At 43.2% G+C, this 22,696-nt stretch overlaps 1 protein-coding gene, 1 long non-coding RNA gene and 4 other non-coding genes across 10 annotated transcripts in view; all 6 read left to right on the top strand.

The window, feature by feature from the left end:
• The window catches only part of LOC115585130 (caskin-1-like), a 41,200-nt gene extending 23,221 nt beyond the window's left edge, over nucleotides 1–17,979 (top strand). For 2 of the 5 annotated variants that reach the window (XM_030423263.1, XM_030423299.1), the window contains 11 exons: nucleotides 873–971; nucleotides 1,057–1,241; nucleotides 1,954–2,035; nucleotides 4,934–5,001; nucleotides 6,883–6,990; nucleotides 7,528–7,629; nucleotides 7,779–7,917; nucleotides 9,176–9,981; nucleotides 10,057–10,699; nucleotides 12,300–12,924; nucleotides 15,973–17,979. In XM_030423263.1, the coding sequence (XP_030279123.1) occupies nucleotides 873–971; nucleotides 1,057–1,241; nucleotides 1,954–2,035; nucleotides 4,934–5,001; nucleotides 6,883–6,990; nucleotides 7,528–7,629; nucleotides 7,779–7,917; nucleotides 9,176–9,981; nucleotides 10,057–10,699; nucleotides 12,300–12,924; nucleotides 15,973–16,069 (2,954 nt within the window). In that variant the 3' untranslated portion in view covers nucleotides 16,070–17,979. The remainder of the gene's footprint in view (nucleotides 1–872; nucleotides 972–1,056; nucleotides 1,242–1,953; nucleotides 2,036–4,933; nucleotides 5,002–6,882; nucleotides 6,991–7,527; nucleotides 7,630–7,778; nucleotides 7,918–9,175; nucleotides 9,982–10,056; nucleotides 10,700–12,299; nucleotides 12,925–15,972) is intronic. The other 3 variants (XM_030423272.1, XM_030423279.1, XM_030423290.1) reach the window with 3 other exon arrangements.
• Nucleotides 17,980–19,551: 1,572 nt separating this feature from the next.
• On the top strand, nucleotides 19,552–21,824 carry LOC115581163 (uncharacterized). The gene is made up of 7 exons (XR_003983999.1): nucleotides 19,552–19,930; nucleotides 20,412–20,516; nucleotides 20,717–20,779; nucleotides 20,991–21,041; nucleotides 21,243–21,290; nucleotides 21,497–21,564; nucleotides 21,682–21,824. It is a non-coding gene; the product is annotated as an uncharacterized LOC115581163 (long non-coding RNA).
• LOC115593331 (small nucleolar RNA SNORD60) lies at nucleotides 20,548–20,637 on the top strand. Its single transcript, XR_003986292.1, has one exon. It is a non-coding gene; the product is annotated as a small nucleolar RNA SNORD60 (small nucleolar RNA).
• LOC115593337 (small nucleolar RNA SNORD60) lies at nucleotides 20,825–20,914 on the top strand. Its single transcript, XR_003986293.1, has one exon. It is a non-coding gene; the product is annotated as a small nucleolar RNA SNORD60 (small nucleolar RNA).
• On the top strand, nucleotides 21,073–21,162 carry LOC115593359 (small nucleolar RNA SNORD60). Its single transcript, XR_003986298.1, has one exon. It is a non-coding gene; the product is annotated as a small nucleolar RNA SNORD60 (small nucleolar RNA).
• On the top strand, nucleotides 21,335–21,424 carry LOC115593345 (small nucleolar RNA SNORD60). The gene has a single exon (XR_003986296.1). It is a non-coding gene; the product is annotated as a small nucleolar RNA SNORD60 (small nucleolar RNA).
• Nucleotides 21,825–22,696: the final 872 nt, after the last annotated feature.

The raw sequence follows: 22,696 nt of genomic DNA, 5'->3' as shown, positions 1-22,696 counted from the left end.
GTTGGTACCATGTAGCAGTATGATGCTCTGCTTCCCTGTCCACGTAGGGGGAGAGCTGACCGTCATCTACTGCAGGTATCACACTAACTAGGGTTAAGTATCTCATGCAACTATCACTTCATATTCTCTCTATATATATTTGAATCTGCCAGATCTGGATTTTTTTATTTGGATCTACAAGTTTTTACATCAAAATCCATGATTTATCCCCTGAGAAATTAACGAAAATATTGAGAAATGCGATGTTAGAAGGAAGTTAGAAAATAATTCCTCGACTCGCCCCTTTATCCTGATCTGCATCCAAAAGTTATAGTGGGGGACTGTTCTGGGCTGAGACCCATCCTCCGTCAAAGTTTTGTGGAAATCCATTCAGTAGATTTTGTGTAATCCTGCTGACAAACCAACCAACCAACAAAGAGTCACTCGTCAAAACATAGCCTCTTTGGCGGATGTAGTATTAATCCATAAAAAGCTTTCTGGCACTGGTATCCGTATCGGCAGATATCCAAAGTTTCAAAATTCGATTGGAGCTGAAAAAATTGGATTGGTGCATCTCTGATATTTGATATTGTGCAGACAAGCACACAATGATGAACCTTTCTCAGGGTTTGTGGGGTTTTACAAATCTTAAAATTATTAGCAGAAGCACTATGAGTGTTTGATGGTGTTCATTAAAGAGTTAAATATGTTTATATACGATATATGCTTTATAAGAGATGCACTATACAGCATATATTCAGTATATAGTCTTACACACATGTAATCATATGGGTCTGTGTAGCTAGCTAGCGTTTTTTTTTATAAGAACTTTCTTGAGACATAGTAGCAGTAACAAGTGTGTGTCTGCGTGTGTGTGTGTGTGTGTGTCTCAGGTTCAAGGACTGCTGAGCCGAGTCCTCAAGGCTCTCCAACTCTAGGACAGCAGAGCAGCACCAGTGAGGATATCTGGGTGCTGCGCAAACCTCTGGCAGGTAAACTCACAAGTGTGTTTGCAGGTAACAAAGTGAAACTGTTTGTCCTCGATGTAACACCGCATGTGTGTGTTTGTGTGTGGAGGTGGCGAGCGCAGTGGCAGTGTGGGGAGCCTCGGCAGTGCACGGTCATCAAGCAGCCTGCAGGGTTCCGGAAACACACATGTTCTGACCACCCCTGCACCCAGTCCACACCCGGCAAACACACCAGGAGTCAACACACACGGCCTTAACGCTCCGGGCCTGCACGCACAGGCCGAAGGAGTCAAGGTGAGAGTAGTCCTTTGCTTATTTGTGTGCATGTGCACATTGCAGCTGGATCTTTACAAAGCAAGAGCACGCTGTTTCTGGGAAACGGCAGAACATTTTCAGGAAGCCCCGGTCTACCTTCTGAGTTAACCACAACTGTGTTTCCTGCACACTTTGCTGGTAACTTGGAGAGATCAGCAACATTGTTTGTCTTCAACAGTAGATCAGGTGCATTAAGCAGGTGGCCTCCTGGCTTTTTATCAACACATGGTAAAATTATTATCAACATCTCGTTCATTTGGCCCCAAAACGACCCAAACTTTACAACTAGAGTCATAATAGTGAAGGGTCTCCAGTGCATTTTATGCTCTTTGCTGTTTTTAGGTGTCACCTTAAAATACCTCAATTAGCAGTTAGCCAAATTAGGTGAATTTCCCATGCTGTGCTGCTGGGATATCGTCTATTTTAAGAGGCATTCATTCTAGAAGTTGTGCTGTATTGGTAAACTGCAGGAAATGCGAGAGGAAGAGGTTCACAAGCCAGAATCTGCCTGTTGTGTGTGCGCTCACTGAGCTGAGTCACAAGACACCTCTGGGATTTGAGTGACTATGCTTGAGTAAATGTTTCCTTTTACGAGTGTGTGCGCATGTGTGTGTGTGTGTGTGTGTGTGTGTGTGTGTGTGTGTGTGTGTGTGTGTATGTGTGTGTGTGTGTGTGTGTGTGTCTCTTTTAGCTCCTGGCCACCGTGCTGTCCCAGTCGGTAAAAGCCAAGGAGCACCTCTTGGAGCAGTCGCAGTCTGTCGAGCAGTCAGCGAGTAAGCACACAAACTCACCCAAACACCACATCAGTGAGAGATCTTCAGCTCTACCTGAAGTGATCGTTTGTGCCACTTTTCATTTTAGTTAAAAGGCTGTTTTGCTGCTAATTGATCAAACACAGCAGTGATTTTTTAAAAGGTTGTCCTCCTGTGTTGATGAAAAGAAATGGTAATGTCTGTGGTAAAGGGAAAGCAATTTGAAAAAGATCAAGGTGCTCACCGGTACAACAAGAGCCCCGGGGCTTGTTTGAATCGCTGCATTTATGAATCACTTTTTTCTTCGTCTCACTTTTAGTCAAACTGGCCCTCTAAAGTCAACCTGTCTGTTCATATCAGACACAAGCAGCGTTTCCCGTCCCAGTCCTTGTATAATAGTGATTCGAGTTATGCTTTATTTATAAAAGCTGCTCTAAAATGCAGCCGGTGACAGCTTGCTCTTTCATGGGATAAATTGTTTTAGGTTCTCAGGAAGTGGTGTGTTTTTACGCTTCAGCTGCTTGTTTCAAGTGAGAATAAAGAGTCTGAAGTGTAATTAACCCATGTAGCATCAGCCGCCGTGGATGACGAGACAGAAAAATCAAAATACTTCAGTTTAATGAAATCAGCCTTAAAAATTAAACGCTTGTAGCAATTTGTAGCATTTGTAGCCGACATATATTGAATGACTTTATTTATGATTACACTGGTTAAGAGCCCACTTTTAAAGGAAAAGTTCACTAAAAAATGAAAAGTCATTAACTCACCCTCGGGCTGATGGGAAGTCAGGAGAAGTTTCTTCGTCTCCAAAACATTTCTGGAGCTTTGCAGCAAAACGGCGCTGCAGCCTCCTCCTAAACAACTGAAGTGGATGGGGACTTGTTTTAAGATAACCAGTAAAACCATCAAATGGTCCCATACAGCCTATCCAGCATAATCCAGGTCACTTGAAGCACCGAGACCTCAAATATATTTTCAAAGATATTATTTACACCCTAGATGCACGGTCGAGCTTGTGCACCCACTTCAGACAGGATGCGCTGTAACTCTTTTAGCTTAGCAACCGCGGTGAAGATTGTAGCTTGACGCAGGGTGTCAGTAATGTCTTCTCAAATACTTTTGGGATCTTGGGGGCGTTCAAGGCCTCAGATTGCACCAGATAAGCTGTATGGGAACATTTAGTTTTTTCAGTTACGTTTTTATGTTTTAAAACAAATCTGCATCTTCTTCAGTTGTTTAGGAGACGATGCGATGTGATTTAGCTGTGCAGTTCTCCGCAATTTCACCCAACTTCGCATTGGTTTGAGTGTGAGTCGATAATGACTGAAATTTCATTTTTGGATGAACTTTTCCTTTAATGTAGCTCCTTCCAAGGCATTTACGAGTTGACATTAATGTAGTACCTGTACGCGTGTTACCAGTAACAGAGTTGGAGCTATGGAAACTCATACATTCACAATGTGTCTAGAAACTGTGTTTGATGTAAGATAATACATACAGTGTATTGTGTAGACGTTTATATGGTGTCTCATAGGGCTGGGTATCACCAGGTACCTCGCGATACGATACTATCACGATATTTTGCCCACGATAACGATAATATCACGATACAGCGATTCTGCGATAATCGATATATTGCAAGAAATTTCATCCACGATACATCACGATATCTGTGTCACTGAAGAAATTCAGAATTTATTGACTGCACTGAATCCATTTCACAGGAATGACAAAACATTGTCAATCAATTTCACATGAATGACAGCCAAGTAAACAAAGAGTATATTGCACAGTGTCTCTTCTTAACACACACACTGACTACAACTATCATTAAATATCTATATGTGTGGGTTTCAGAGCTACTTAAACCATTTTTTAATTTTATTTGGTTGTATACCTATGTTTGAATAAAGATAAAGCTGTCCTCCGAAGAGGGGTGGTGGTGGTGGGCCAAAAAAATATATATATATTTTTTTAAAATTTTTTAATATCGATATTTGGCACCAGTGTATCGATAACGTACCTCAAGACGAAATATCGCGATATATCGTAGTATCGATATTTTGGCACACCCCTAGTGTCTTAGCTATTCCACTTCAGTTCGATCATTGTGCTTGTAGTTGTTGTTGGTTTCCTAACCTCGCTTTGAAAGAAGCAGATAAATTAGCATATTTAAATCAGCTGTCACTCCACCAGTTTAAGTGATATGTGGGCAGTGTGGTGCTAAAACACCACAAAGCCGGCCAAGCAGGAAAGCTGTTACCAAACATTATTATGAAAGACCACATAGACAATATAAACCTGACCTGATTTGATTTTTCCACGGCTTCACACTTTCAATGACTGCGCTCTGTCTCGGGATAAATAACACCATTTCCTGGCTTCGAAGCAAACAATTAAGGAACTGAGTGCCATTTTCATTTCCAGGTTCCATTTCTTAATAATTTACTAGAACAGAACAGACTTCCAGTAAGATTTCAGAGGAAGGAGACTTAGAAGAAACTTTTCATTTCCTAAATAAGTGACTAGAAATGACTCATGATTGAATGACATCACCAAACATCCTCCATCCTCCGAGTACAGTACTTATTTCTATTTTCCCTATTATTAGTTGTTCCTTTGTAATTATCAGTTGCAAACAAACTCTGTTCTAAGAAATGATTTTGAAACAATAGCACTGCCAGGACAGACATATTATAAATAACCAGTTTGACACATACAGAAATCTGCATCAAATAAAAGAAGTCATGTCAAAGAGTGTATTAATACGATTTAAAACAAAGTTTTACTGGTGATTATGGTGATTAATGAAATAGATAAGAGTGAAGTAAAACTCTGTTGTTTCTTAAAGTCATGTACTTTATTCTTTCTCCTTCTTGTTTCTTTCCCTTGTCTTCCCCCTTTCACCTCCACCCCAAGGCTCCTCCAGTAGCACGGTTCATGAACAGCGGTCGTTTGAGCGGAAGGCAGAGGAGGATGATGGGAAAGTGAGTTTTTGGGTGGCCGCTTCATTCGCTCACTCTGGGGGCCTCCTCTTTCTATTGCACCCGTTTCCCCCTCAACCAGCAGTGCTCTGGCTTGAGAGAAAGTCAGTAGGGCTCCGTGAGGCGTCCGCCCGGGTTGGTCGTGTCGCACCTGAACAGTCGACACCCTGCGCATGGGCATGCGAGTGTGTCACCATGGAGACAGGCAGAGCGACAGACACATCGAGGAGTCAGTCGCTGTCTTGCCTTCTGCCCCCCACCCCCCCACACACCCTCTCCACCACCCCACCCCCCCGTCCTCACCTCACACTGAGACACCAGGTGGCCACATGCTGCCGCTCTGCTCTAGAACCTGCCAGCAGCGCCGCGTGCTCCGTGAATCTGAGGGTTTAACTCTCCGTGTGTGTTATAGAACGGTTGCCAGGCGACAGCAGTAGTGTTCTTAGCGTGTTCTCATTGGTTGATCTCATCCAACGGTCTCTGACAGTAAATTCATTCACAAAATAACAGCTTGGATGTGTTTGACTTAAAAAAAAAAAAAGTCTGATTTGAACTGTTAAAGAATGACAGAGACATTACTTCCCTTTTACCCTTAATAGTAATAATCTGTAACGTGCAGTTTTGAAATCACCAGCTGACTCGACAATGCAACAAAAGAGGTAAATGGAAATTTCATTGTGGTCACACACTAAGCAAACTTCTCCCTGAAACAGAAACCTTTACTCATAGTTTATAATCCACGGCTCTCGCTCTGATTCGGTTTGACCTGTTTCTGCCTTTATTAAGACTGAAAGCAGACTGTGAGGAGGCCTGACACTAATGATCATTTTCACTGCAGATTATTCTGCTGATTATTTTCAGTTCAGTTTAACATTTTAATTCCCTCACTTCTATTGTCCAACCAACAGTCCAAAACCCAATGACTCTTCATTTACTCTCATGCATGACAAAGTAAATCAGCAAATCCTGACATTTAAGAAGCTGGAACCAGCAAGTGTTTGACAGTTTTGCTTAAAAAATGACTAAAGCGACAGAATACCTGGCGATTCATTTTGTTTTTAATTCACTGATGGATTTAGCGCTACTGTGCGAAATGAAAGGCTGGTGAAGCTGTTTCCGTAGGCAGCTGGACGTGTTTCAGTTTCTTGGAGACGTTTCACCTCTGATCCAAGAGGCTTCTTCAGTTCTTACTTACTGGAGAGGAGCTGCAGACTCTGAAGAACAGAATTAAAAGGAGAGAATTAGACGTACCATGACCTGGATGACTAAGAACTGTCATCAACGTAGTTTTGTGGTCATGAACACCATGAATGAACTTCCATTGTACCTCTATTGTATCGGAGGTTAGTCTCGCAGCAGGGACCACAAAGCTTCTCAAATAAATCTGCATGTATAGCTACCAGTAGGGGTGAGTGGTGATGCTTTGTTTTTTACTCAGTGTCTTCTCTGGTATGTCTTTTCTATTTTTAAGATACATTCATAAATTATAAGCAGTGTCGTTGGGGAGTAATGTGTATCCAGAGAGATCAATTTATCATTCCTGAAAAGTCTCATTTGATTTACTACGTTTTTTTCGTGGCAGTGACACTTTTTAAGGGTATATTATGTCGGTATTTTTCTTTGTATTTGTGTCGACGTTGTGCAAAAATATCTCAGGGTTGCTGTTTTGTAATGTGTCCCAGCGCAGGGTTCCCGTTCCGTGCTGTTCTAGATTTTGCTGTAGAGCCGGGTTTCTCCTGTTCTTTGGGATCATGGACGCTGTTCTTCAGTTCTAGAGCAGGCTGCTATGCTGTGTTCTAGAACAGGTCTGTGTGCCGTGCTCTAGAAGAACCCCCGCGGACTCTTCTAGAAGCAGGCAGTAGTGTTCTGTGTTCTGTGTTCTAGAAGCAGGCAGTAGTGGCGTGGCTGGGTGAGTTTCAGCTGCAGTTCTACACCACCCACTTCCTCACCGCGGGATATGATCTAGACACCATTAGCCGCATGACCCCCGAGGTAAGGTCATGACCCCTGACCCCCTCACGCCCCGCCCCTTGTCTGTCAAGGCTCCGCCCCCCCAGCACAGCTCTCAAATCAGCTCCCCACCGACCCGGATGATGTCATCATGACCCTCCTGTCTCTGTCACCTGACCCCCCGGTGTGAGTCCTGAGCCTCAGCCAGTCACTCCTCATACTCTGTCGGCTTCATTTACATACCTGTGTTCACACATGGCCGTGTGTTCCAGTCTGTGCTGTAAACGCTACTCTCTGTTTGTCCTTGAGTGTGTTTTTAGTGCCGGCGTTTGTGTGTGCGTGTGTGTTTGTGTATGTGTTTGTGTATTGAAGCAGACCGGTGGTATGACGTAAACCCCCTCAGGGCCGGGGACACTCACCAGAGATTATCCAAAGCAAAATATTCCTGAGGGCATACCACATGCTGCTCATGTACAAATGTCAAACGTGCACATAAAGCTGCTTACATTTAAAAGGAAAAAAACACCTACAGTTGGTGCGCTGATTTCATGATGTGACTAAGCGTGCTTTGCGTTGAAGGACCTGACGGCTATCGGGGTCATGAAGCCTGGACATCGAAAGAAGTTAACATCAGAGATCAGCAAGCTGCCCTCCACGGACTGGCTGCCTGACCACAAGCCCGTAAGGCCCTCACGTGCACTGCACAGAGTAGATGAAGTGGGAAATGTTGCGTTTTGGCAGCTGCATGCACACAATTACCTACACATGCTGCAGAATACAGTCAAATTATAATGTGTGTCTTGTGTATCCTGTGTGTGTGTGTGCTTTAGGCGAATCTGGGAGACTGGCTGTCTCACCTGGGTCTGAGTCAGTACTACCAGGTTCTGGTGCAGAACGGGTACGAAAACATTGACTTCATCTCGGACATCAGCCTGGAGGATCTGCAAGAGATTGGCATCACTAAGCTCGGTAAGACACGGCTACATTATTAATCTGGGAATCAAGACGATATGATAACACTTTGATTTTGTTCACTTCACATAAATGTAAAAAAAATTTGCGGCACGTCAGTCATAACAAGTCTGTAGTCTGTATTGATGTTAGTTTAAGAATACTAATCCCACTTGTTGTGTTGCTTTACGGTTCACACAAGAGTTAAAGGTCCAGTGTGCAGGATTTGGTGGCTTTTAAAGTCCCACTCAAGTGTATTTTGACATTATTATGACATTTCCTAATGAGTCACAGTGTTGCCAAATATTTTTGTCAACAAATAAATTAATTTTGTGCTCAAGCTGAGATGGAACCACGACCTCAGTAGAATAAACTCTGCAGCTGCTTCTGTCTGAGTGACAGCTGTCACTATACCTGCTCATATTCATGCCATTGCTTAGTCATGCTAATATCAATGCTATCGCTAATCCACTCTCGTGATGTTGATTTTGTTTGAACGGCAGTCTGGTTGCCATGGTAATGGATTATGTATGACATTTAACCACACCCCCACTGTCTGTTTGAGTGAGAACTTTGACCATTAGACAGGAAGAGAAACTGACTGGAGGGGGGCTTTAATACCCAGATGTCACATGTACAGAACATCACAATGAAATCTATACAGATGCCCGAGGCACATGACCTCCTCCCCACCATGGTTAACTGGAACACATCAGGCCACACATGATAATTAGCAAAAAAATATCCTTAGAATGACGTACAGTCTTCTCCCTCATTTAAAATTCCAGGATCTTTGAATATGAGATTATTTTTCAATGTCAGAGTTAAACTGTTAGAAACAAGATGTAAGATGAATATTTGACCAGGATCTGCTTCCAGACTATCTGTGAAATCATTGAGCACAGACAAACTGTACTCTTCCAGTCAGTGAATGTGAAAACAGCCTTCTGGAGCTCAAACATTCAACCGTAGAAAGAAAGAAAGAAATACTCATTTATAACCGGAGGGAGACTTGAGCTTGATTTGCTCTGTATTTCATTATGGATACTTTCAAAAGATTTTTAAAATACAGATAGACCCATTAGAAAAACTCAAATGTTCTGAGGCCTGGTACAAGTCAGATGTAATGATAATGGCTGCAAGCGCAGGATGGGTTAGATTAGCATTTTTCCAGGAACAGACGCTCTTCTCCAACACCCTCCTTTAGCTTTGAAGTCCAAATATGTTTTATTCTCTTTCTATCTAACTATTCCTCCACACCTCTTCCTCCCCTCAGGCCATCAGAAGAAGCTGATGTTGGGGGTGAGGAGACTGAAGGAGATACAGAGAGGAGAAAGTAGCTCTGAGCCTCCTCAGAGCCCCTCGACACCTCCACCCAGTCCGGGTGGCAGCACCGGCTCCGAGCCCCGGAAGGAGGCGAGGAAGCAGAGGGACGGTGCCCCCAGCCCACTGGCCAAACCTCGCCCAGGTCTCACACACGGCCAGACCCCTCCCCACACACCCACACAAACCCCACCACAAACCCCACCACATACCCGCACCCAGCAAGCCTCCCCCAGGGCTCGGCCGCGCCCCTCCACCCAGATGGCGGCTGTGGATTCGTCGGTGCCGCTGCTCCGCCTGCCCAGCGAGGAGGAAGAGCGGCGGAGAACTCACAGTCTTATTGGCTCAGAATCAGACTCAAGATACGCCACTGTGTGCCGCAGCAGCTCTGCACGCCCTGCCCCGAATGATGTCACTGTAAACCGCAGCCAATCATCCGTCACCCTCCGTCCACGTCGGAAAGGTCGGCCCCCCACGCCACCTAAACGGTCCTGTTCCTCCATCACCGGGGGTGACGGGGAGGGAGAGGGAGTGGGACAGGTGGAGGGGCTCTTAGGGCTGCCAACCTATCGAGAGAGGCGAGCCAGTGACTGCGGCAGCCTGGGATCAGCTCGAAGATCTCAGGACTCAGCAGGCCTGGAGAGATCAGAGGGGGCTTCTGGGAGCGTTCGCAGCCTCGCTGCCATGCTGGAAACCTCCATCGTGGGTGGAGCCAAAACCCTGCCAAGGAATCTGGGAGGCAGCACCAACTACCTACAGGTGGGTGTGTGTGTCAGTGTGTTTGTGAGAATTTTGAAATGTTAACGATATGTGTGACAGTCATATGATCTCCAGGTGAGTCCTCCTACTCTTCGTCGCCAGGCAGGAGCAGGGGGTCTTGGATCTGAGGATGATGATGTCTTAAGTCGGCGCAGGACCATCAGTGGACCAGAGGGCCTCCCTGGTGATCAGATTGACCTGTTACCTCGGCAACCAGCCCAGCAACGTCCAGAGCCCCGGCCCCGCTCCACCATGGTCTCCTCAGCGACAGAGATCACAGATGGCACAGCGACACTCCGAAGGAAGCCTCGTCCTCTGGCAACAGACTCCGAAGCACCTGCACCCGCGGCTACCACTGTCGTTACCATGACAACCGGCTCCGACACCATACGCAGGAGACCGCGCACGTCCGAGCAAACAGAAAGGGTCATTCAAAGCAATAACCAATCAGACTCTCCCAGCAGTCAGAAAGGCGGAGGCGAGCCGCAGCAGAACGGCGGCGTGGTCCTGAGGCGGAGGCCGGTGTCTGAGGTCTCTGATAGGACGGAGACCAACAGAGAGAGCTGTGAGTGGATGGAGGCGAGGAAGTCACTGAAGCCTCCGGTCTCCCCTAAACCGTCCACTGTCACCATCAGGAAGGGACAAACTGACCCCCCGACCCCGACCCGCAGGGTCCCCATACCCGGTCCTGATAACACTGACCCGGCACAGAGCCCTGGTGAGAGACACATATTCATACACACACAAACACACACACACACACACACACACACACACAAAGATCGGTATTTACCCACAAACTTCATATATTCAAAATGAACCTGCATTTAATACAAATCAAGCCTCCTATTTTATGTTCCTACCTATTCTACCCTCATACTGTATATTTATTCTGAAATGTTCTGGCTGAATCTGTAAATATAAATTACTTCCATCAGCAGAAGTTAAAGCTTTACTGAATCAGGCGAATGTTAAATCAACATGTGAACAGCAGAGTGGCAAAACTGCACATTTAATTACAGTCTTTGAAAATGTATTATGCATGATTGAGTCAAAGTAAGTGCTACCACCTACAGCCCTCGCGGGATTGATCCGCCTTATTAATAAACCAAATGAACCGAATTTTATATCCTGACCCTTTTAGCGACCCATTACAGATTTTGACACAGTTTTGAAGGTTTATTATAATTCACAGCCGTATTATTAGCTTCTAGTTGTTCACTCAGCCACTCATTTTACTTTTTTATAAAATGACCCCACAGACAAGAGATTTGTTTATTGATAAATATGTATATTATATATTAATACCCTCTAACGTTTTGATGTTGAAGCAGAAAGTCCTAATTCTCCATGGAAATCGAAACACACGGAGCTACTTCACACTTATTTTAATACAAATATATCGCTTACAGCAGCTTTGAGAAAACAGCGTTGGAATATTTTCAACAGATGGTCATTAACATTAACATAAGAGTGAGAATATCATTAGAATAAATGCATTATGAGTTGATATCATAAGTTACAGACTTGCAGTGCACTTGTATTATAATGATGTCATAATGATTATCATATTGTGTTATTATTCTGAGGAAGTTGTGATTAAGAACTAAAAAGGTTAATAACTGAAGGGAATTAAAGGTCCAGTGCGTACGATTAAGTGACGTAATTTATTTTGACAAAGTGGCCAAACTGTGTAAATACGTCACGTGATGCACACTGGCCCAAAAAGACTTTCCCATAAGCTGACATTGTGAAAGAAGCGGCTGTAAAAAGCTGCAATATGACTCGTTTCACTGTACGAATTTGAGCCACTTGGTCCGACAGCATTTAGAAAGTCTAGAAGAGACGCGCCGTTAAATTGTTTTATCGTCGTTCAAGTGCGTGGAGGGTAAACAGGAGGGAGGTTGACGTCTGTAGGGCCGCTCACTTGCGGAAGCTAAAGCAAAGATCTGGGTATTTTTACATCCAGGAAGTTAAAACATTTTTGGCTTCATGGGTCGCTGAGCAGCAATCAAATAACGCTTAGTCCAGGTTTTTCCCTTACTGAACCCGAGCGATGAGGACTGGGCTCCCTCTGTAGATATGAAAGGCTCCTTCTAAGGTAATGAAAACACGATGATAAGGCTGCAGATGAGCTCAATGAAAACATAATCATGACCATTTCCACCTCTATAATCCCTGAATCATATCCCAATAACCCTTTGAAGATGTAGATAGGGATGTTATTTTATTGGTGACGCTTTGACCAAAGATGATCTGAGTAAATACTGCGGGCGGTAAGAAAACTGACATCGTTCTCTCTGTCTCTCTCTGACCAGATCCGAAGCGTGTTCCTCCTCCTGTGTCCCCCAAACCCCGTGGGCCTCCGACAGCACCTAAACCAGGCAAAGCAATAGTAGCTACAGCTACCATGAGCCCGACTTCTGCTGCTACCAGTCCAGCTGCAGCCAGTCCGACCCCGACTCCAACCCAGACCCCGACCCCGGCCCCCAAACTCTCCTCCCCGCTCTCTGCCTCTGCCCCTCTCCCAGCTCCTGACACCCCTTCTGCTCCCTCCCTCTCTCCGGGACTCCCTCTTGCTTCTCCCTCTCCGGCCCAGAGTCCCTCCACCCCGTCTCCGCACCCTGTCAAACCTCCCCGCTCCTCCATCGCCGGTCTCTCCATCGACCTGGTGGGAGGACGGGAGATGGAGGAGGAAGAGGACAGGAGGAGAGAAGAGGAGGAGAGGAGGAAAGAGAGGGAGCACAGGAGGCAAAAGGAGGAGGAGGAGGAGGAGGAGAGGAAAAGAGAGGAGAAGGAGAATCTGAGAGAGGCGGAGGGTCAAGTAGCGGAAGTAGAGCAGAAGGAGGAGGTGCAGCATCGTTTGGAGGAGACCAGTGCCTCCTTGGCAGCAGCAGTGCAGGCTGTGGAACACAAGATCAAAGAGGAGGACACACAAAATGAGTGAGTATTCATACAGTTAATCTGCAGATTTACCACAACTTGTACCATTTATTTCCAGGAAAAGCCTCTCTGGGCTACTTGTTGGCATCCAAGAGAGAATCAGAGCATAAATAAGCTCTTCCTCTCACAATGATGAGCTGCAAAGTCAGAGGACGCATTTCAGACGTCAAGTAAAAGTTCACCAGGCTTTGACGCTGTCACGAGTCGACGCGCGCTTCCCTCTGAGTGACGATACAGTCCGAGGGTATAGTTCATCAGAAAAAGGATAGTTCCCGCATGAAACTGCTTCTGAAACTTCTGTGGATTAGCTTGAGTCATGATTTCTGGAAAGAGCCATTGTTTTGTTTTTTTCAAATGTACTTTTTTTTATTTTCGGCTCTTTGAGCACCATGAACCGAAACTGCCATCCAGTTCAATTAAAACGAACAGAAGGCAGACCATATCCAGGTAAGCTAGGGGGTTATCCTAGCTTAGCATTGTGGCTGAAAATGTGGGGAAGCGGCCATCTTGGCAACACAACGTCTGCACTTGAGCATAGTTCGAACTTTTACATAGATTCTTATTTGTGTGTCTTAGATTTTTGATCCTTTTAATGTAGTTTTCTTATTTTTTCCCGCGGTCCGTAATGAGTATTCCACACTTCCAGTACTCGAAACCTTTGAATGTAAAGAAAATGTTAAGCAGGAATTTGTGTCTGAAGGACTTCTTGTTGTAAGAGTCTCTCGAGGGAATCACAGTCGGGTTCAGTCACTATGGCAAGCTGCGCTGTCCGACTGGCGGCGGCTTTCTTATCTCGCCCTCAGCAAGAGAGCGAATAAGCATTTTTTTTTTTTTCCCTCTCAACTGTTGAACTATTCCTTCAAGGAGGCGAGTCAATTAAAACTCCAGAGGAACGTTTAATCACTGAGTTTCAAGCGAGCTGAAGCCGAAGTTTGCACTTTTGTGGAAGACCTGATAAAAAAAAAAACATTCAACTTTTCAAATCACTTTCATTCACTTCCAAATTAAAGGTCTGTGCCGCAGTGGGCTCTGTTTTGTCTCCTTTTTCAGTGATTAACTGTTATTAAATTTGACAGCTCTGATGTTTGCCTCACTGATGTGTATCTGTACAGTTTCACAACAGACCAAAACAAAGTATTTATAGCCAATTGCCATGCGGTGAAATGACGGGTCGTCAGGTTTCAGTCAAAGTTGATCCGGTGATCTTGGTTACGGTGCTAACAGGAAGTGTGTTTTAATACTACAGCGAACACAGTGAGCAGCTTCTTCGACAGAAATAGAACAGAAGATCAACTGGTGTGTCGGTTTACGGGACGACCAAACAAATACGCTGCATTTCCTGTGCAGCAGGGGGACTTGTTGCGTTCGAATTAGCAGTGACTTAATGCAGCTCTGACAGTGTGAGTGGAGTGAACAGTAGGCAGTGAGGCTGCTCGATATCAAATTGCATGCTGTGAATCCCTGGTACTCCTCTCAACAGTCTTAATCCAGCAGAGAGATGGCATAAAGTGAGAAATCGTATGTAAATACATTGATGGGGTCTTTGCTGAACATGAATAGAATAAAAAACAGGTTTTGATCTGATGAAGATTTTTGCAATTCTACGTGCAAAGCAGCTACGATCAATATTTTTATAATAACTATGTAGAAGTGTAAATAATGTGATAGGGTTCACTTGTAGTGATGAACCTACTGAGGATGATCACCTAAATCTGCAGCTCCACTCATCTTACGGCAAGTTTCAGCTCATTTTCACTTTTCTATTTTGGTTCACTCTCACCGTGTTTGAAACAGCAGGCAGCTGTTTTCAGCAGCAGAGCGCTAAAAACCCAGTTTGACTGTGTTCACCTGCAGGTTAATGACTGGCTGGTGAACACAGTGCGACATTTAGCAGCTACGGAGCGAGATATCTCCCTCAAGAGTTGGTACAACTGCACTGAAACAGATGTGTTATTGCAGGGTTAAAGAGTTGTTAAAGTTTGGTAAAAATAAGTTCACCCAAAATTTTAAAAAATCAGTCTTCTACTCAGTCTACTCTCCCCCATGCTGATGGTTTGGTAGTCCAAGAAAAAGATTTATTGAGATCTCAGCAAGACAACACTGCAGTTTCCTCCTAAACAACTGAAGTAACTTGTTTAAAAGTGTAAAAAAGATTTAAAAATGAAAACGTCTGACGTAAAATTCTGACGTGAAAGTCTTCAGCAGGCCCGAGATCCAAAATGGATCTGAAAAGACATTATTTACACAGTTTTCAAAGCTGAAATCTTCACTGAAGCTGCTAAGCTAAAAGCATAAGCGCGCACACATTTTGAAGCGGCTGCAGGAGCTTGACCAGGCGTCAACATACTTGCCAACCTGGAAACCTCAAAAATGAGAAGGATTTTGGCATCCCAGCCTCTAAAAACTTTAGATTCAAGGACTGTGAAGACTGTTAAGAATGAAGATAACTAAATTATAAGTAAATGCAACAGCATTTTTGTGTCAAATAATTGTAATTGTCATATTATCATATAACTGTCTTAAATTGGGAGAGAGACAGGAAAACTGTGACCCTGGGAGTGAAATGGGAGTCCTCTGGGAAAACCGGGAAGGTTGGCGAGTGGGCAAATAATGTTTTTTTAAATTATTTTTTTGTTTTTATCTTGGGGCTGTTAGAGACTTGAATTACAGCTGGTGAGATGTTGCTTGTTTTTACAGTTTAAAAAAATTCCCAATCTGCTTCAGTTGTTTATGAGAATGTTGCAACCCTGTTTTTGCTGTGAAGCTCCAGAAACGTTTTGAGGATAAAGAAACTTGACCTGACTCTCCTTCAGCATGAGGCTGGGTGGATAACGACTGAGTTTTCATTCTTGGGTGAACTGATCCTTGAAGTTATCCTCCAGGAGCTTTATCTCTATCTGAGGGACACTACAGTTATCACTGAGGGTTTCATATAAAGGCTGATTTTCAATGTGTGGAAGAATACTTTCAAAACCACTTGACTCTCTCTCCACTTCACATTTTCTTCTACTCTGACTAAATTTCTTCCTTTTTTTTTTCGCTCTCCAGCTCTCTTTCCAGCAAAAAGGCGACGGTCTCCATCTTGGACGACATCGGCAGCATGTTTGACGACTTGGCAGACCAACTTGACGCAATGCTGGACTGATCTCCTGCCATCGTCTCATCTCCAACCAGCCCTCTCCCTCCCCCTTTTCTCTCCCCTCCATCGTGTGTAGGTGTCTCAAGCAAAAACTCTCCCAAGGCTTCGATGCTGGCGCTCTGAGAGAGTGTGTGCGTGTGTGTCTGAGCATGTGCGCGAGCGCTTCTCATGTAGCCTTGTACATTATACTTGAGGAGGGAGTCCTCTTCGTCTGGTGCGGTAGCTCTAGCACGCCTCCCGATGCGAGGAGGCCGCTCCCACACAACCTCTGACCTCTGCAGCCCAGCCAGTCGCCCGCCGCCCAGCCTCGGACGGCTGCGTGCATCGAGAAGCACAATCATTTTCTTCATCCTTTTATCTCTACAGACTCTGGCAGAGATCCTAACTCAGTCAGACGGGGAGACAGACAGATAAGCATATTGCTTGCAAAAATAAGCACATAAACTGACTGACAGGCAGACAGACAGATAGATAGATAGATAGATAGATAAATAGCTAGGTAGTTAGACAAGACGCATACAGATGAGACACCGGAGAGAATTTTTCAAAGCACATGCAAAGACAGGCCGCTTTCTGAGTCTGTCTCACTCCTGCGATGTCGTTTTTCCAGATGAATCGCAGCCTCGATTTCTCTTCTGTGCGAGTGGAGGATTGTGGTTAGCCGGACTTCCTGACCTGTGTGTTGTCTTCTCTCCATGTCGTTGTTGTTGCCGTTGTTGTTATCGTTGCCGTTGTTGCTGTTGTTTACGAGTGTGCGTGTATTCCCTGCTGATGCTCATGTCAATGTCCTCCCACTCGTACAGTAGTTTATTCTAATGATCAGAACCACGATATAGATGTGTGTCCATGAATTTTGAGACACAAACACGCACACACACACAAGAAAACACATGCACATGCACATGACATTGGTTGTATTCTCACTGGTTGTTCTGCTTTGTTGGTGTTTAGCTCCATCTATGGAGGTTTGCTCGGAAATGAATCTACACAGACACACACATTTACATGCAAAGACACATATATACAAGCACACTCATGCGGTGTATCCCTTTGTCCTGCTGCAGTGAACAGTGTTTTTAAAAGATAATCCTATATTTCAATGCTTTATATAGTACATCCAGTATACATACATAGAGTTTAAAATATACCTGGGTATTTGAGCTGTTAGAGCTCCCTCTAGTGTTGGTTAGTGAAACTGCCTCTAATCCGCCCACCTTCCATCTTGTCTACCCCCCCCCCCCCCAACTTTTTATCTCCCTCCGTGTCCGTTTTGTTTACTCTGCATCTCTCTGTGCCTTGGTAGTGTTCTTTCATATATTCTGTATTTATTTTTTGTTCTTTTCTTGGTTTCAATCTCACATTTTTAAAACACTTACAAACCCCCTCGCTCCTTATGTGTGTGTGTGGTGTCAAAAATAGCTTATAGGTTGAGTCGTGTGTCTTATACGATCCCTGAAATCAGTCACCCTGTCTGCGCTCCTCCTGTAACCATTGAGAAGCCTCGTACGAGCCCTTATGAACCCCCCCTCCTCCTGTAAGCTGTAATAAATTGGCTCCGCTCCTCCTCGGCTCCCATGTTTTCAGTGGTCCCTCCATGTAGGCCAGACAGTGGAACAACCACCAACGTTCATCCCAATGAAGAATCCACTTGTATTTTTATGCTCTTTGAAAACAAAGATATATTTGAGAGACAGATGGTTCTATGTGAATAATAATAATAATAATTATAATAATAATATTGATGATAATTATAGACATTGAATTGAGGTGAGCTGATTGAGCCTGTACATTTAATGGTTGAGTTCTGGATGTGTTGTGACGGCTGTTGTGCCATGGTTGGGTTTAGGTTGTGTTTCTGCTGTGACGATGCATTCCTGTACAGCTGTGATGAGAATAAATGTATAAATTAAACCTGACGTGACTCTTTGAGTGTGGTTCTTTTGGCCGTTTTCACTCTGTTGGGGAGGCTTTTTCACATTGTACTGGAACCAGCTGATATTGGACCAGTTGAAACAAGACAGGGCCTTCACCCACACTGATGGAGCACAGGTTACATTACACTTTCAGGGTCATTTGATCTGCAACATCATCTGAGATTCTGGGAGGTTAAACTATGGGAGATTACATTCTAAAAATATTAAATATGATGGGACTTTTTAAGGCTTACTGATATTTTTTTAGAGTAAGTATTTTACATTTTGGAACTAAATACAGGGTTAATTTTTTATCAGAATGATAAAGCCCACCTAGGATTATAAAGACGGCTTTGAAAGAACATTTTGTTATGTATATTTATACTGTAGAGGTGATATTTACCAAAAATGTAACTGGAACAATAAATACATTTTCAAAAATCTGATTGAGTTGCTTTTTAAATTGTCAGAAAATTGAATAAGGTTTGATTGGTGGAGGGTCTTTTTCAACCTTAGTATTTATTGAATTCTTGCCATAGCCCTGCTCATTTTTGTCTCAGATATCGCAGAACATTAAGACGCCTTAACTGGAACTAAAATCAAACTATGGTTGGGCGACATGGGCTTAGATTAATGTCACATTATTTTTAGGTTATATCGCAATGCATGATGGATATCTTGATATTTTGATATCTCCCCAAAAGCTCTTGACTGGGTGACAAAATCAAATGAATGCTATATGGGTGAAGGTAAATATAATAACAAGCTGTCACCTTACTGTAGTGCAACCTTTAAAATCAGGGAATACAACACAAGCCTAAATCTAAAGCTATATATGTGTGTGTGTGTGTGTGTGTGTGTGTGTGTGTGTGTGTGTCTCCTGCACAGCATCACCTGGATGATATGCTAATAATAATTTGAGTTTATTTTACAAATAACGCAAATTACATGCAGCACTGAAGTTGAAAGAGTCGATGCCAACTAACACACAACAAATTAAAAAACCTTTGTCACAGCTCTCTTATAATCAAAATTAACAGATTTTTCATGAAATGTGTAAATTTATTTTATGACCAGACAATAGGCCAGTATGCACATAGAAAAATTAAGAAGAACAAAACACAAGCCCATCCTGATTTGAAGATTGACTGTGTTTGCACAATTTTAGGTGACTTCTATACACTGTTATATCACCTCTGATGCCCTTAAATGTCCCTGTGAGTTATCTGATATAGTGACTGTTGTATTCAGTGTATATATACTATTGAAGCTATTCAAATACCACATCAATTATAGTGATTATGTGGATAAAGATAAACTCTAAATATGCCTTTTCTTTAGACTACAGTTGCACATTTGTGTACAGGGTGTTATATTTAATAAACTGAATTGCTGAAGAACTGTTGAATGACTTTTGTTGTTAACTTTATAAGTGTGGTACCTTTAACTGCACTAGGACCTCAACTTTACCAGGTTTCAATGACAATGAGCTCTTTAGCATTAAAAACTACAACCCCCGTGAGGCTTTGGCACATTTATCTCGGCTGCTAAGACTTATGGGAAAAGTCGCTGCTCGTTGCTGAGAACGTCATCTTTGTTTAAATACCACTTGTTCAGGTAATATATCGAGTACATTAATGGTTTAATTAGCGTATGATAGCACCAAAAAATCCATAATAACTACTCCTCTTTTCAAAAAAGTGACGAATGACGCTAGCTTAACGTTAGCTAACTAGCCTGCTAGCTAGCTCAGAAAGGGGCGGGACTTCCTGTTATACGGAAGCCGGTTGTGGTCACTCTCTCTGTTCTCCACTGGCAGTCAGAGAGGAGACATGGATCCTCGCTGCTGCAGTCGTAGGTTTCTCCAAACTTTACTTCGTGGCGGCCAATATGAATCTTTTGGGTCGGTTTGGCTGAAAGTAGGCTGAAAGATCCCCAGAGAGAAGCTAAACGAGTGAGTATTAAATTGTGACATTGTTTGATAAATTAGCTTCGTGGTCTGCAGAGCAACACGTGGCTGTTCTGTAAGGGCCAGAGCTCCTAGACTGAACTGATCTCCACCACGTGTTCAAACAGTCAGATTGTGATTACTACTTGATTCTATATATGCTTTTAATAAGGAATCTGACTTTTCTTATATTGATCCACAAAACAAGCCTTCACATTCACATTTACATCACATTTTATGTTGTCTAAATAGCAGCAAACTCATCAGATCACTGCTGGTTTGCACATGCACGTTTTTCTTTTCTTTCTACTTCTAGTTTAAAGCAGTTGCTCAACATCCAAGTTCTTGTGAGGAAGTTGACCCTCATGCAGCTGAATTTGTACTCAGTGTGGTCTTTTATCAGTTGCATGAGGTTTAAACATTGAAGTGGATGAAAATAATGCTACGATTTGAATGAATTCATGAGCCTTGTCTGGTTTCTTCCCAGTCCGTCCCATGGAGGCGTGCTGGAGTCCAAACCTCGGTGAGTCCCATGACCGTCGAGAGGAACGATCCGAAGACCCGGAGCTCTGAGACTAAAGTTGAATTCCAGGTGAGTTCATATCTTGACATGTGATAGTTTCAGCCGGTGATGACAAACTAAAATAAACTTTTCTGACACCTACTATGAGAGCTGAACTCCAGCTCCTGATTCTAACTTTATTCTGAGGCTCATATTGATACAATCACATTTTTTAAATATATTTTAAAACGTTACCCATTGCTAACTTTTATCTCTCCTGTCTTTCAAAGGTAAAAAACGGGAAGACCGAAGAGTTCCGAGTCCTCACTGACTGTTGCTGTGCTTGAGAGCTGGTGAGTTCATGTTTGCATCCGTATGACTTTTTTTTTTTATTTTTTAGCCGGTGATGACAAACTCAAATACACTTTTCTGACACCTACTATGAGAGCTGAACTCCAGCTCCTGATTCTAACTTAATCCTGAGGCTCGTGTGTTTCTGCAGTCTTCATCCGAACAGCGCCACTTTTGAAAAACATTGTTTAATCTGTCCAATTTCTTTCATAGGTAAACTTTTAAAGCTGGACAAACATCCGAGATTGCTGGGCCGGAGAGCTGGTGAGTTCGTGTTGGCATCTGTTTAACTTTCAGCCGGTGATGACAAACTAAAACAAACTTTTCTGACACCTACTATGAGAGCTGAACTCCAGCTCCTGATTCTAACTTTCTTCTGAGGCTCATGTGTTTTGTGCAGTCTTCACCTCTTTTTAAACATGTGTTGGTCTTTGCTAACTTGTATTTGTCCCCCGTCTATCAAAGATCAACATGTGAAGACAGAAGACTTCAGAGTTTCGGGCTTGACAGATGGTGAGTTCATGTTCCGCAGTATGTTTGGCATTTGTCTAACTTTCAGCCGGTGATGACAAACTAAAACAAACTTTTCTGACACCTACTATGAGAGCTGAACTCCAGCTCCTGATTCTAGCTTTATTCTGAGGCTCCCACAGCAGACGTACTGTTGCACGCAAATGAAGCTTCTTTATGTGAATTAAAACTGAGCTTCTCTCTTGTAGGTTGATTCACGAGCTACTGATGAGGAAAGTAACTCCTCGTGATCCTGCTGATCTAGTTCACTGTAAAGGTAAGTGTGTGTGTTTCTGACACCTGCTGGCACCTGACTCTTAATTTTTTATCTGAGGCCACAATGGATCCTATCTCTGTTTGTTGACATTGTCTGATTTGGATTTCTCTCTTTCAGGCGCCTCGATGCCTTTTTTTATTCAAATGTCGCCACTGGCTAGAAAGCTGCTGCCCTCGAGGCTCCGGAAGAAACCTGAAAGAAGAAACTACAAACTTTTTAATGTATAAGTTGTATTTGTTAATAAACAATAACTGACTATATTCTGTTTCCTGAATGGTCTGTTGGAACATCTTTGTACTATTATGTAGTATTTGGTGGATTTGGGCCAAATAATAAGTGTTATAGAGCATTTACTATAATGTGACTGATGAGGAAAGTGAGTTTGCTTCCCAGAAAAGACATGAATGTGGGAATACCTGGTCCAGTTAGCTGCAGACATGTTTGTCTTAATTTAGATTTTATTAGAAGTTTAAATATCAACATAACCAGATTTTGAGTTGGTGTTAATCTTGTTAGATGGACACAACATTATTGAATTAGTAGTTACCCTGCCAGTTGTACATGTGATCACAGTTGCTGTTTGTTTAAATCTATACATTGGTTATATGTTCACATACTGTGTAATTGAAACACTAGTCATGTAAAGCTATAATTTAAAATAAGTGGCTATCTTTGTCCTAACACTGAACCGCTTAATAGGACAACTTTAAAGGAAAAGTTCACCCAAAGATTGAAATTCAGTCACGATCTCCTCGTCCTGATGGAAAGTCATGATAAGTTTTGTAGTCCATAAAACATTTCTGGAGCTTCACAGCTTAGAAACGTCGCAGCGTTCTCCTGAAACGGTGCTCAGCAGCTACAGTGATTTGGGTGTAAATAACTCTGAGACTTGGATTACACTGGAAAAGCTGCATGGAGGCATTTTGTTTTAACGTTTCAAATTAAGTCCCCGTCTGCTTCAGTTGTTTAGGAGGATGCTGCAACACATGAGAGTTCATGATGACAGAATTCTAATCTTTGGGTGAACTTATCCTTTAAATCCAGTGAGTTCCTATTCTGAAAGTCTGGGTGACGAATTTGGGGGGAGAAGTGCGTGTTTAATTCTTACTGTTGACCTCTGGATCACAGATTG

This window comes from Sparus aurata, chromosome 1, assembly GCF_900880675.1.
Source record: "Sparus aurata chromosome 1, fSpaAur1.1, whole genome shotgun sequence".
NCBI lineage: Eukaryota > Metazoa > Chordata > Actinopteri > Spariformes > Sparidae > Sparus > Sparus aurata.
Note: the sequence above shows the minus strand (reverse complement) of the source record. Positions and strands in the feature narration are given on the sequence as shown.